This window comes from Solea senegalensis, linkage group LG16 (genome assembly GCF_019176455.1).
Source record: "Solea senegalensis isolate Sse05_10M linkage group LG16, IFAPA_SoseM_1, whole genome shotgun sequence".
NCBI classification, from domain to species: Eukaryota; Metazoa; Chordata; class Actinopteri; order Pleuronectiformes; family Soleidae; genus Solea; species Solea senegalensis.
In genome coordinates, this window is record NC_058036.1 from 17,253,775 (window position 1) to 17,268,577 (window position 14,803).

General features: G+C 41.4%; 3 protein-coding genes across 6 annotated transcripts; 1 reads left to right on the forward strand and 2 right to left on the reverse strand.

Annotated features, from left to right (window-relative positions):
- Window positions 1–404: 404 nt before the first annotated feature.
- Window positions 405–5,255, forward strand: LOC122782692 (vacuolar protein 8-like). The gene is made up of 13 exons (XM_044047149.1): window positions 405–701; window positions 1,808–1,927; window positions 2,175–2,294; window positions 2,408–2,527; window positions 2,705–2,824; window positions 3,111–3,319; window positions 3,395–3,440; window positions 3,709–3,842; window positions 3,959–4,090; window positions 4,173–4,287; window positions 4,548–4,682; window positions 4,783–4,908; window positions 5,005–5,255. Exons 1-13 carry the CDS (start codon window positions 437–439, stop codon window positions 5,115–5,117), a joined length of 1,755 nt encoding a protein of 584 aa, XP_043903084.1. The 5' UTR covers window positions 405–436; the 3' UTR covers window positions 5,118–5,255.
- On the reverse strand, window positions 5,255–11,667 carry LOC122782691 (ensconsin-like). Of its 4 annotated transcripts, none has more exons than XM_044047147.1 (15): window positions 11,397–11,667; window positions 10,358–10,456; window positions 10,147–10,221; window positions 9,865–10,028; window positions 9,682–9,781; window positions 9,429–9,545; window positions 9,103–9,242; window positions 8,831–8,961; window positions 8,488–8,729; window positions 8,222–8,399; window positions 7,966–8,134; window positions 7,730–7,834; window positions 7,274–7,324; window positions 6,901–7,132; window positions 5,255–6,075 (listed from the first exon to the last, which is right to left on the reverse strand). In XM_044047147.1, the coding sequence occupies exons 1-15, from the start codon at window positions 11,518–11,520 to the stop codon at window positions 6,065–6,067; spliced, it is 1,938 nt and encodes a 645-aa protein (XP_043903082.1). In that variant the 5' UTR covers window positions 11,521–11,667; the 3' UTR covers window positions 5,255–6,064. The 4 variants fall into 4 exon arrangements, with proteins under 4 accessions (XP_043903082.1, XP_043903079.1, XP_043903080.1 ...); XM_044047144.1 differs by having other exon boundaries at window positions 9,103–9,218; window positions 11,397–11,570; XM_044047145.1 differs by lacking the exon at window positions 9,429–9,545 and having other exon boundaries at window positions 9,103–9,218; window positions 11,397–11,570.
- A 1,416-nt stretch (window positions 11,668–13,083) lies between these two features.
- Window positions 13,084–14,765, reverse strand: noxred1 (NADP-dependent oxidoreductase domain containing 1). Its single transcript, XM_044047150.1, has 4 exons — window positions 14,464–14,765; window positions 14,174–14,331; window positions 13,634–13,814; window positions 13,084–13,469 (listed from the first exon to the last, which is right to left on the reverse strand). The coding sequence occupies exons 1-4, from the start codon at window positions 14,763–14,765 to the stop codon at window positions 13,397–13,399; spliced, it is 714 nt and encodes a 237-aa protein (XP_043903085.1). The 3' UTR covers window positions 13,084–13,396.
- Between the last annotated feature and the right edge of the window lie 38 nt (window positions 14,766–14,803).

Here is a 14,803-nt window from a genome sequence, read left to right on the forward strand (position 1 = left end):
CGTCATCACGTACAGATCCTACAGGACGTAGCAGCTTTGATCTTAGATGAAAGAAATGCTTATTCCTCTCGTCCTGCATTTTTCACAATAAAAGAACACAAATCATACATCAAAATGTGCAGTTTCTTCTTCTAATAATAATATTTTGAGTGTTTTCTAAGCCTTATATTGAAAGATAGAAAATGCAAAAAATGTCCTGTAGGAATAAATGGGGAGTTCGAAATTATATGTAGTGTAATAATAATAAGAAGAAACACGTAAAATAATGTCTTCATTTGAATTTTGATGCTCTCTTCAATTAAACACAATATCCAAACCTCAATTAAACCACTTCATTTTAATTTAATTCGTGTAAAAGGTCTGGAAAAAGTCTCACTGGACAAAAACGGTTTATTTACATTTCAGTCACATGACGCAACCCTGAGAGGGCGTGTCTATGTGCAGGTGTTCGGTGACAGACAGGACAGGTGCCGCAGCCGCGCTTCTTCGTGATGCAGTCATGGCTTCCAGCCTTTGTGCGAATTGCTCACGTCTCCTCAGGGAATTCGCTGCTAATTTGAGGAACATTTGCAGAAAGTTTGAGCAGAAAGTGAGGGACATTTTCAGGGAGCTGTGTGAGTGCACGTGTCTCAGGATTACACCCGAGAGGAGTATACTGAGGAGGAGGACACAGGTGTCCCAGTCACTGCACCTCCTGTATGGTAGGAGCACTGAGGACATGCTTTGTCTTTGTCTTTGTTGGCTGCTTGTATAAAGGTGATGGGGAGGGGGAAACAAACCTTCACGCAATAACCTGTTTTTTTCTTTACTAGAAAAACAAAGTTTAAACAGCTCATTGTCTGAATATGGAGCTACAATTCAAGTTTACTCTATTTATAACTGGGTGAGAAAATACTGGTACACTACAATATGACGATCCGGAGCTTGATACTGTGTCAATGTGGACATTTTCTGACAGTGGTTTTGTGTTGAATTTTAGCCTCTGGACTATATTTGCCAGCAAGATTCCTCACTAGACAAAGGAAACTCTATATTGTTTATTCATAAACCTGGTTACTTTACCCCGTGAACGCACATAGTATTCCAAAATATTACAAATCATATTGTCAGAGAAGATACAGAGCCATCAAGTGCAGAACCAACAGATTTAACACTGTTATTTTGCCACAAACGCTGTGAGTAAAGATAACTTGGTAAATAGGAAAGGTATATATAAATAGTGAACATTTTACAGCCTACAGAAAAGTGTTTGGCATTGTTCTTTACCCAGTCTTGTACAAAGTACCTAAAAGTGGGAGACTTTTAAGTAAAAGTACAAGTATCTTTATCAGAAAACGACTTTGGTAGAAGTTGAAGTCACTTTTTTCTTAAAAGTAATTGTTTAGAAGTAAAAGTAGCATAGAGCCATGGTGGCTCAGTGGTAGGGTGAGTTGTCTTTCAACAAGAAGGTTGTGGGTCTATTAGTCTATATGTGTCCTTGAGCAAGACAATTAACCACATGTTGCAGCGTTGTGAATCGGTGAGTGGGTGAAAACTGTAGCGTAAAGCAGCTCATCAAGACTAGAAAAGCTCTATATACAGACCATAATACCAACTCTTCTTCTGATTTTATTTGGTAGTATGAGTAACAAAGACAGTCAGAATAAATGTAGTTAAGTAAAATTAGCTAGAAATACAAATAAAGTACAGATATGTGAAATTTGTACTTAAGTACAGTAACAAAGTATTTGTACTTTGTTACATTACAACACTAGAGTGGACAATAAGTAGAATATTCACCTCTGTTCATCTGTTGCTTCCTTTTCAGAGGATGACAGCAGACTCCTCAGTCAGGACGGTCTACGAGCAGTGGGCAGACTCTCCGCCTCAGAAAACACCGATCTGCAGATGACAGCTGCTGTGTATTATTTACACGTCAGTCATCGCTGTGAGTAGAGAAATCAAACAGATTTTTCTTATGTCGCCTTGTACAATAAGCGTGAAACGATGCTTGCAGATCAATATTTGCACATAAAATGAGACTCACGTCTGCAGCCCCAGGTTTCTCATTTCACTCCCTGCCAAGATAAGCTCTCTTAACGGCTACGACCAGTGTCATGCAAATGTGTATCTGTATTTTATTGTCCAGGGCTTTTCACCATGAAGCTCTGTGTATGTGTGTGTGTGTGTTACAGTGAAATCTCACTTACCCGATGACTACATGGAACCCGTCATGGCTTTACTTTTATCAACAGACCTGAATGTGCAGAAGACCATCTCTCTGGCTTTGGTCAATCTGTTGGCAAAGAATAATGGTAAGTGATAAGAAATGACTCTAATTCTCTCTTGCACTTAAGTTGTAATAGGTAAAGTCGGTGTAGCTTCCATGGGAAATCTCATAATCACTGTGTATAAAATATTATTTCAGTGTGTAAAGACTTGGTGATTGACATGGGGATGCTGGTGCCCATACTGGAGTTGTTCCAGTCGGGTGATGCAGCTGCTCAGTGTCACTCGTGTGCCTGTGTCGCCATGCTGGCCTCCTCAGGTTAGTGTGAAAACAAGTCTTTTTAACACTCACACAATCTGGGGGAAAATTAGAAAGATATAGTAAACAGTAAATATTTAAAGCATCTTTTTTTACTCTGTTACAATGAACAACATATGGCAACGATAGCATAGTTCACTAAATATCTGCTGAACATCCCGCTTTATTTTCATACAGAATCAAACAGAGACGTTATCATGGTGGATGGAATCATTCCACTGTTGGCTTTGGCAAAATCGTACGAGCCACAACTGCAACTGAACGCGACCTGGGCTCTGCTTCACCTCACACAGTCAGGTGGGATATAATAACATAAGTATAATATATGAAATTATACATGTACATGTGATAAAAATGGGTGAATTCTGAGGGAAAAAAAGTCAGAATTCTGCTCAATTCAGCTTTTTTTTTGGCCCTAATCCTCTTCCGTACTAGTCACACACCAGCTATTTCATTAAAACTACCAGACCACCCCCCCACACACACACACTGATCCCCGCTCTCCCTCTTTGAACTCTCACTATAACTGTTATTTCTAGTAGTATAATTGCCAGAAATCCCCAACTATCTCCTTTCCTTTCAGATTGGTCAGCGAGGCTGTTGTGTGAAGCAGGAGCGATCCCCGTCTTGGTTCTTCTGCTGCAGTCCTCGGATTCAGAGGTTCAGTTTTGCAGCTGCTCTGCTCTGCGCAACATCGCCGACGTCCAGGAGCATCACCCCAGGCTGCTTAGCATCGGGGGACATTATTTGTTAAAGTCTCTTTTGACTCTCATGTCTTCCTCTGTGCAGAAGGTAAATGTGAACTCGGGGTGGGTAAGTGCTGAATTGTAAGGTTAACAAGGTTAACAATTTTATTATTTTTTTCAGAATTCAGCTCAAGCCTGCAGATGCCTACAAGCGCTCTCAAAGAATGGTAATAATTATAATAATTTTATCCAACCTGCATTTTCGTAGGAAGACTGAGACTAAAATCTCTTTAACAAAGTGAAATCTAGTCAAGACAGTGTCAAATAAATGTGTGTCATTTAATAACAGTGTCATTTAAAAAGCTTATTTGCAAATTGTTATAGCTCGCAGTAACTACTTCCATGACGGTAGAAACAAACAATAACCATATTAACTGGAAAAATTGGCATTGCGTAGAATAAAACAGGTACGGTTTGTTTAAATTCTGTGTGCAGTTGTGATCCAGGAGCAGCTGATGGAGCTCGACTGTGTCCTACCCCTGAAGACACTCCTGAAAACCAGCACTGCTGCATTTACAGAGCCAGCTGTAACGCTCCTCTCTGCACTGTCAGCACATCCGCCAAATAATGTATGACTTCCAACAAAGCAGCGACACAATCTGTATAAAATGGGGTTGGCACATTTTTTCTTCATTTAAATATGAACGGCAGGTGACTTAAAAATATTTCTATGCTTTGTTTCCAGGATGTCCTTGTGGGTGAAGGACTGTTGGATGAAATCGGTCAGCTGCTTCATCATCAGAGGTCCAGCACCGCTATCATCACCCACAGCTGTGTGATCATCACTAACCTGTGCAGCTCCTGTGTTGGCCAGCAGGTACACAGTTTCACGCCTGTAGTGCACACATGAAGGGGGGGGGGAATAAGCACTTGAATGAATCCAGGGATTGTTTTTCCAGGCCGTGATGGAAAGTCGGTGTTTATCGGGACTCCTCCAGGCCCTTCGGTCTCCTGCTCTGTCAGATGACACCATGCTGCATTTGGCTTCATGCTTACATCACCTAATGACCTGGGGTGAGAAACCTAGACATGGAAAAGCACATCTGTCCCATTTGGAATAGTCAATATACTGATGTGACATTAGATCAGATGAGTTAGGATAATGATAAAGATATTGATATTGATTCCCATGGGGGAAATTCAGAAGTTACAGCAGCCCTGCATGAAATAAAAAAAACTGGTTAAAAGTGAAAGTGATAAGCAGTAAAATATCATAATTGATTACAAAAATATGGGACATTTTCATTACCTTTGGTCATTTTCTACTGTTTCAGATCTCCTGAGGTCTAAACTGTCGACAGCAATAACTGCAGAACAAGTTTCAGGACTGGTGAAGCTGTCTGGACAAATTAAAAATCCTCCGTTATCCTTTAACTGTGCAGCCATCGTGAGCAAACTACAAATGACTGGTAATGTGATGTGCAAGTGCAACCTACTGATATAAAATGTCCATTACTTAGCTTTTCCTTCTGCATTATTTAATGCGTTTTCATGCTGCTGTTCTTTAAGATGAGATTGCGGGGATGCTGAGACCTCACTACGTTACCATGTCCCAGTATCTGCTGCTGTTCCTGAAAAAGGAGGATGTTAAATTCCAGCAGCTCGGTATAGTTACAATATTTACCCTCAAAACAGGTTTGTATTTGTTGTACGTTTATTTAGCCACTGACTGTACTACATTTGTTCTGTGTCTGGAGTTCATAACCTGCTTTGTGCGGCTTGCTCCTGCAGATGGAGACTTTTCCTCTCTGCTGGTGGACAGTGAGCTGGAGCTGCAGCTCAGGAAGATGCATTTACAGACAGAGGAAACACGGCGGCTGCTGCAAATGATTCATCCTCTGTAACTGTATTGTGAAAGTTAGGGCTTCACAGAGAGAGACACGTGCTCAGCGTTAACTCTGTTAGGTGTTTACTTGACAAACAGCATTTTATTAACTTTTTTTTATGCTATTTTTTATGTGAGTGAAAAACAAGACAGAGACACAGCTTAGTATCAACTTTAATCAAATATGGCGACTTCAACAGGTGAATATGTAATACTTCTAAGCAATTTTTGAACTAAAAGGATCATATATTTGTCGTCGGATACATTTTTTTTACGCTTTTGTTATAATAAATCACTTAAGCTTTACATCTCAAACCTTTCTTTGTGAAGTGATCGCACAATTTCAAACACGGCAACTGTCAGTGCAATAAACGCTTTGTGCATCATGTTGCTTTTAAAACATCACTCTCAAGAGTCCTTAGCAGCTTCAAACAAGTGATTGCAAAAACTTGACAAAATCAAAGAGTAAGATAGGACTTTGTGTCACTAACACCTGAAAACTAATCATTCATAAAGCAAACATCAATGTGAGCCACTCTAACTCCAAAACTGAGGAAGGAAAAGTGCTTGAATGGCATAAATATCAGGAATAAGGAAAAAGCATAGAGCTAACATACATGTGTGTAGTGTTTGTTTGTTAGAGGCAACACATTCCAAATGCTGATAAAATTGCTGGCTAGCTATCATCACCACAGTCTACATCTACTGCAGTTTTGAACAGTGATTATTAGTTCAGAAACCTGCTGTACTAAATTCATGAACATGGATAATTTGCCCAATAATTGTGCCACTGGATACACAGAGAAAAGTGACCAAATGCTAAAGGTCTTAGCGAGGCGATGTTACATGCTCTTTTAAGGCGCTGAAGGGCAGCTAACCCGGCTAGACCGCAGGGATCTCCATCATTCTCAGAGCAGTGGCTGCTCTCAAACAAAGTGTTGGAACTTCAGCTCACTTTACGGGAGCTCAGATGACCTCTGATGATGACGAGAGACAAAAAAGAAAGACAAGGTGTCAGACGTTTCAGAGACGCTTACAGTACAGAGACCAAGACCTCCATAACATCTCTGTTTTCAAAGCTCGTCTCATAACACATCTGTTGAAAGTAGTGAATTAACTCTGATTCCATCTGGTCACATGAATCCACCGTTTTCATAAACGAAAGTCAATCTTAAGTAATGTTATTCCTCTATTGTTTTACGGCACATTATTCGACTCTGACCTCTGACCCTGGATATTTTTAAAGGTTCCACCAAATGTATCATTATTACTGTTGTTATTATTAATTATTATTATTATTATCATCATTATAATAAACAAAAGCTTTAAAATACACCACATCACTTTACTTTACGTGTTTTCAAATCCAGGACATCTCGCCTGCATTGATCAAGATTAAAATGAATGATATTGATCGTGTGGTCCGCAGATAGATTACACTGTCAGTGCATTCCTAGGTCCACAAGATGCATAATTACTGTGCACTCACAAACCAGAGAGCGAGCACTCAAGCTGGCTGTCGTTTATTCACTGAAGCCTGAAGCACTGCACGATTTTGGGCTGTCCCAGGCGAAGGATGCCCAGTGTGACACGATAATGTGGATTTATTTGATCATGGTTCTGTGAGAGAGGTTTAAAATTGAAGGTGACTCAGAGTGTGTGTGGTACATCAATGCCAATGTCTGCATGTATCATACTTGAGGTCTGAGCCAAATTTATGAGATCCTTTTCACACAGTGTGATGTGAATAATCTTGATAGATACTCAAGTTCATAGGAGGCTTAACGTGATCTGCGTCTCACCTGCTCGTTGGTGAGTCTGGATTTTCTCCAGGCCGGTGAGCGTCCGGAGAGACCTGCGCTCTTTGAAGGCCACAACAGGAACCATGTCCTCTTCATTGCTCAGCCCCAGCTGTGAGGACTTGGTGCCCACTGGCAACTTGACCACATGCTCTATGTTGTTGTTGCTGTGCACAGGCTCTGTGTTTTCCTTTGGTTGGGCTTCATTTGGTAAAATCCCGGCTGGCAAAGATCTCTGTGTTGAAAAATATTTTGTCAAAGAAAAAAAGGCTGTTTCTTTTTGAAGTGGGGTTGGTTAGTTATGATTCGATGCTGGATGTGTGTCATGAGAACCCAGGGGCAATGTGCTTTTCATAAACGGAGCAGTAAATCTCACCGTATCTGGAGAATCTGTCCTTCTAGTTCTCCGCATGATCTCCTCAAGTCGCTGGAAGAAACACAGCTTTCAGTAAAACTCTGTCATAGAAGCCTTTGTGTGAACATCCACGGTTTCACGGATTTGATATTGATTCCGAGGAAAAAGCTGTGCATGACATGTGCTACTAATCTAATAAACATAAGACACAAAGGCCAGATGTGTTATGTGGAATGAATTGTCAAAGATTTTTGCGATATTGCTGTTTTGTTTGCCCTATTGGTTTACCTGCTAAATATATAATTACATGTACAGTTACTGTCATGTGTCCTATCGTCTCGCTCAGTTTTCCTATTGTTTGGGTATGGGATTAGTAAAAATAGTTTGCTCATAATCCACAGAAAGAATATGATTGGTCTAATTGTTTGTAAAAAAAAACAAAAAAAAAAACCCTATTATTTATTATTATCCCTTCACCTTTTTTCTTTCTTGGCGCGCAGCCTCTTCTTTTTGAGCAAGCATGTCTCGCTCTTCTTTCATCTTCTCTGCCTTCTCCATCTCTCTGGCCTGCTCCTCCTCTCTCTGATTACGACACAAAGCAGATACAGAACATGACTGTAAAAACAGAAAATATATCTTCCAATAAATCTAAAACTAAGAACCAAAAAAAAAGTGAAAAACATCCATTAGGTAAAAACATTGGCACCACCCACCTGTTTCTGCAGAAGGGCCGCTTCCTTCATGGCCTGAGCTCTCTCTTCCTCAGCTCCTCTCTGCTCCTCTTCCTCCCTTCTCCTCTTCTCCTCTATTAGGCGCTGAGCCTCAGCCTGCTGTCGTGCTCGCTCCTCTGCCCTCCTGTGCTCCAGCTCCTCACGGCTTCGCCTGGAGTAATCATAAATTGCAGGTTGTACTATTTACTATAGACTGGCACAGCAGGATTTCTTCCTCAAAGCTGAACAAGCTTTTTACCTCTCTGCCTCCTCTTTCTGCAGACGTGCCTGCTCCTCCCTCTCCCGTTGCAGTCTAGCCTCTCTCCTCTTCTCAGCCAGGAGACGAGAGGCCTCCTCCTTGTCTGTAGTCCCAGCTGAGGGCCTGCTTACAACTTCAGGAGGCTGGGGAGCTGGATGAGGAGGCACCTGGGGAGTATCTGAGGAGAAACAACATCAACATGTATCTAAAGCACTTATTACACTTCATATGTTGTACTTTTTGTTTCAAACATTTCTGTAGCTTACTTTTATCTGCCACTTTTCTTGTAACATGCTCACTCTTTATGTGGGGCAGGTTCAGACTTGGAGCCACTGGCGCTGCATTTTCTTCCTTCATATTCCCCGTCTGACCTCTAGCTGACGTCCTGACAGGCCTCGTGTTCCCACGCGCGAGGATAGAGCTACGAACAGCAACACCTTCCTCGGGAACAGGTGGGAGCTCGAGCTGCAGCGGGGTTGATTGTCTGCTGACCGATCTCCGAGGAGTCCTTCAAAAACCCAGCAGAATAGAGCGCACGTCCCACATAACTTGCATTAACCACGACTATATCACGAATGTACAGGTGAGGCCACTCACATTGTAACCTACCTATCTGGTGAGGGAGAGGCTTTTTTGCTTTGTGTAACTGGTGTCACACAAGAGTTGAGGCCAGGTGATCGAATACTTGAGCTCCTGTTTGAATTCTTCTTAACAATATCTGGCTGTTTTGCTGTTCTGATCTAAACCAAAAAGATGGAGAATAAATAGTCAGTTATATCACCAAGTGTAAAAATCTGGAAATAGACAGCTGGGTGGTCCTAAAAATATTAACTCAAATAAATACTGTTATGATAAGACAAATGGAGGAGACAGATTCACACCTGGGCCAGATTGAGGCGTCTGTCGCTGGGGCTCGGTGAGACCGACCGCTTCTTTTGGACTGAGCTGGAGTGTTGCTGTGGTTTGTGAGGGGTGGTGGTGATGGAGTGGAATGAAACTGCACGGCGACAAACAGGGACAACTGAGCCGGCGTATTGTGTCATAATTATGGGAAATTGGGAGAGAAATTATGCATGAATGGTGATAAGGAATGGGAATGCGGAGCAGTGCGTCAACAGAGAGGAAAATGAGCAGCGTTAATAACCGGAAAGTGTGGAAAACCACTAACATTGTTTTGCCATTTAGTTGCTTAGAAAGGGAGGAGTACCTTCTTCTCCTGAACGACACCCAGCACTCTTGCTCCTGGCCAGATAAGAGTAAGTGGGGGTAAGGAGACGACTGACCAAATTCTTCTCCCATGTTGTCAGTGGTAAGCGACGTGGAACTAGCGTATTAATCAGTATAAAGTTTAAATGCAGCAAAAACAATATGAGTCATGCCAAGAATTGCTGTTAATACTGGTGTTAAAAGGATAGGGAAGAAAAAAAGGACAGAAAGGAAGCAAGTTTATGTCTACTTACCATTCTTAGCAACCTTCCTTCCTCTTGAGTCTTGACTGAGAGACTTTTGGGCCCTTTGACTCTTCTCCAGCGTCCTGCGCACTACAGATTCATATCGTTCCTTTCATTCAAGGGAAATCAAGCTTCAGTGTCGCTGTTCAACAAACAACTGTGAAATGAATGATGATCACTGTCAGAGCTCACTTTCTCCTCTTGCAGCCTCTGCCTGCGCTTCTCTTCCACAGCGGCTCGCCTCCTCTCTTCACGGAGCCTCTGCTCCAGGAGCTTCTTCTTGCGCTCCTCCACTTGTTGTTCATGGTAACGCTTGGCTCGCTGCTCCCGCTCCAACCTGCTCAGTTCCCGAGAGGCTGAGCAAAGGAAATGAGTCAGTATTAATAGATTTATCACTTATCTATATTACCCTCATTTTTAGAAATTGAGGACGATGCTTTAACAGTGCTGTACAAATTCCATGATAATACATACCAATTAACCTCTGCTGCTCTTCCCTTCTTTCTCTTGCTGCTCTCAGCCTCTCGTCAATATTTAGTCCATTCGCCGCTAGAGTGTCAAAATAATACTTTTACTAGAATATTAACCATTTAAAACCAAATGTAGGCTATCTGTATTAGGGTGACTTGTTTTAAAAGATGAACTTGTATCCTAACAATGTGCGATATTGCTGGTTGTATCAAACCTGCAGTGGCCTGTGGAGAAACTGTGTTTTGGACAGCCTTGTTGACAGGGGAGGCCGTTTTCTTTGCCCGTGATTTCGGTTTGATATTAGAGCCATTTTCTGTAAGCAAGGAGGAAACAAAATGGCATGTTATTCAGTTTAAATTAACTAGTGCAGTACCCATTCAGTATGTGCCCGTTTTATGTTTTTTTGCGACAGATAGATGTTCCTTGTATTGATAGATAGATTATAAACATTAAACCTCGGTCAGATGTTTATTTTTTTCACTCAATATTCCATGTATTTTCTATAAACATCAGATTCGACACCTAAAATACATCCTTAAGCTCAGTGTTTCCCAAACATGGAAAACACTTGTGACCCAAATCCCAATATCAATAAACAGTGAATAATTTACAGACACGGCTATAACACCTTATGTCATTTGTAATTAGTAAATTAACATAATTCCATGAGCGATATTGTAAATAAATAACCATTTAATTTTATGCATCTGATTTTAAACAAATATACAACCTAATCTTAACTACAATTCTCCAAATTTAGACCAAATGTCAAATAGGCAAAGATAGCAGACAAATCAGCTTGGCCCATCTGCCTCAAACTGTGGTTGTTGTGGCACAAGTTGTTCTTGGCCTTTGGGTGAGACACAAATAAAGAGTTCTGTGTATAAAAAGCAGAGAGAACATGCTAGCACCTGACCACAGCTCAAGATGATAGAAACAAGCAAAGGTTGAGATACAGCTGGCAGGAGTACGAGAGGTGGTTTCACATGAATGTGAATGTATCCCTGTATGTTCACCGTTTCATGATTGTGATGGCATAGATTATGTAATCAGTGTCCACAGATGCCCCCCTCCGGCTTTCTCATGCTTATCATAGCCGTGCTCAATCACACAGTGATTTCTCAGAGGAAATGTACTGTGTAAAGCTGTACATTCTACTCGTGCGTCATCAATATGATCAGATGTGCCTGTATTTGTGATCTGCTGCAAACACACAGACAAAAAACCCCAAAACAAAAGCAAATTCTACTAACCTGTTCTTTCCCATGCATTCCCCTTCTTCTGGCTCTCAATGGTACGGGAAGAAAAAGGTCCCTGTGATGGAGGGATGACAATCTGTTTCTTCTGCACAGCCATGCTAGAGACTGAGGCTGGCATACCAACGCTCTCTCTCTCAATAGCCTCCCTCCCTCTCTCACTCTCACTCTTACTCTTGCTCTCTCTCTCCCTGCTCTCCTCCTCCCCTTTTGAATTTCTATTTTGAGATGCCTCCGGGTTCTCACCACTTTCAGAGTGTGCTGTGTGAGGGAACAGCCTCCTGCATCAGATGCTTATCCATCTGTGCATGCATAACCAATATAAGGAAACAAATCATCTGGTTTAACTGCTGGAGATCATTTCTGTTCAGGCATTGTTCACAGGCTTCTTTGGAGGTAAAAGGAAGAGGACGCGTTTGTCTATAAAAGAGGCAACTCACCCTTCTCACCCATATGAGCTGCTCTGCTCTACTTTCACAGAATACAGTAGCTGTGTCACTTTAACTCCCCCGCCACACTGCTTCCGAGATGGACGTGGCCAAAAGGATGCAGTGTTTCCTGGAGACAGGGAGAAGAGGGGAAAAAAAGATAGAAGCAAGGCTGACAGCCTGTCCCCCTGAGAGGGATGGTATAATTCAGTCACATGCATCATGCTTGGACATTGCCCCAATGCTGTCAATGAAGTCAGCCTTTCTTCCTTACATTTTTTTATGAAAGGACAAATATCTGAAACCTTACCATAATAATGTCATACACTGCTCTTTTCATGTGTGGTTATTAGTTCTAGTTATCTACAGAATTACTAACAATTTAGATTGGAAGATGGTAAGGTTTAGGCAAGAGCATAACTTTTCATTTGATCCACAGGTAAACAAATCATCTTCATAAAAGAAACAAATACATAATGAAATCTATTTATTACCAATCCAGTCCACTAGGTGGAGTACTTGTGTGATATATTTGGCTCTTTCAATTTCATCAATACTGTTCATTTAAAAAATGTATCTCTCCAGGTGAAAAGCCTTAAGTGACCAGTGTATTTTCTGGCTGAGATACTGTATGCTAGCCACAGAAACGAAACACGGTATGCTATGTTTGTGTGCTAAATGATGTCAAGATATCTGACGCTGAATTTTTAACTGACTGTGGCATCATTGTGATTCATTTTACGGGTACACCATTAAGTTAACTTGACAAAGGTTACTCACCATCCTGGATGAGTCATTAATCTAGAATGGCCTAGAAACCGCCATCTTAAATCTCCTTGCCGCGTTTTTATACACAAGCTGCAGCACGCGACCAACCTTCCTCCGTTTGACGTCACGCCGCGGTAATTCTGTTTTCTTTTTTTTAAGTTTCCTCCTTCATGAATAGTTTATTACGGTCAGGAGGCAAAAAAAAATTTGATAAACATTTTTTAATGTGTTTATGCGGCTTCTCTTCGCAGTAGTAGCACTGCACCGTGAAAACACCTGCGTGGAGATGATCAGTTGTGTTGTATGTCACCATCGATCAATCAAGTAGTGTTTAAATAATCCTGGTAAAAGTGTAACAAACAAATAGACTTTAATTCAAAGTTATTCTTGCAAAACTGTGAGAGTATAAAAAAAAGCGTTCCACTGGTGGTGGAAATCCTTTAAGAATATGGTATCTACATTGTAGTGTGAGTGAGTGTCTCATTTAAGTGGTGTCACCATCAGTGATTTATGCACTGCAGGGATGCACTGCTGCATACTTTTATTGCTTGATAGGAACCTCAGCAGTGGTGTCTCTTTGGTCTGAGAATCAGTGAGAGAAAACCAGGGAAAAGGCCTTTGAGAGAGGGGGGAAAAGCAATTTAAACTTTGATAAGGGTGTGCAGTATTCTTGTTCACAACTGTACTCACTCATCTCCAAGAAGGGAAGACGCAGCAGATGAACTGATAAAACTTTGTGCATTTAATTGCACAGTGTCCGCTGAGTTTTCATTGAAGAGGCTGTTGATGAGTGAGAGGGCTTCACTGGATCTCAGACCGGCAGAGGTGCTGTACAGCACTGCACACACCCAGTTCACACTCAGAGAAATCCCACCTACAGGAAATCAAATGTCGGTTTAGCAGTTATTTAGTTCAATGGTTATCCTAAATGAAGTCGTGTCCAAGAAGTTGAGCTAATCTGAGAAAGACAATCACAAAGGGGACTACAATTATTCAAATGAATATCCATCAGATGTGTGTGTGTGTGTGTGTTATTACCTGGTGACAGGCACAGCAGAGATGAAGCTGTAGATGAGACAGTGTTTTGACAGACGAGTGAGGAGGTCAGCACAGACTGTGTGCAGGTGAGAGGGCAGACAGCAGAGGAACACAACGTCTGCCCACGCTGCCAGTCTGCCATTGTCAAAGAAACACTCCACACCAGTCTGGGAACATTTCACTGTAAACACAAGGAAACACAAAACATGACCAGGAACTTGAGAATGTAAACATTAGTGACATAAGTGAGCCTTAATATCTGAACATTCACAGAAACTAAGCATGTTGATGTTGTTTAAAGCATCTCACTGCCCTCATAGGCATATTGACCTTTTTATATTATAGTTATTAGGCTTTTGTGATGCATTTAATTACTTATTTCAATCACAAATACAAGATACATATGTGAAGAGTGTGAAAGCTGCTATACAAATTTTACAAATAAAATTGTTATGAGCCAACATTAAATTCATGCTTATTTATCAAGTTCACTGTAGCAAGAAAATAACTTAAATTAAATAAATACGTATTTCAGTGTACCTGCGGACTCGGGTGTTCTGGTGGAGACCTTAATGTGTGATGGTTTAATGCCAGTAGTTTCCAAGAGGGAGAGAAGCAGCTGTTTTCCCAGTTGTCCAGCTCCGCGTATCCCCACACAGACGACAGCGCCCTCTGCTGGTGCCACAGTGTGACGCAACCTGTGTGACACATATATCAGTTTGTTTAAGCATAAAACAGAAGCAGCAGTAGCAGTATTTATGGATTATGGATTTATTATCGATTTTTCCCTTTGTCTTTTACATTACAATCACTTTAAAGCTGTCTATTACCTCAGTGAGCGCATGACCTTGCACAGGTAAGGAGCGTGCGCGCACCCGCAAAACGTCAGTCCTGCCGCGCGTGCTCGGAGGTGAAGTAACTTTTTCTCCTCTTCACTGAGTCCAGACTCAAAAGATAAACTGCTCAGCTTTGCAGTTACGTCGACCATTGCCAGAGAGTGCGGCGGTGAGTACTGACAAGCTTTACCAGAACTTACAAAGTTTCCCCGTTCTGTTGCCATGCCAACACCTACAACTTCCGAGTTACACATTTCAAAATAAAAGTGCATAGTAAAAAAACCAAACAAAAACATCGACAACTTTGCCAAACTACAGTCAGATTAAGAAAAGC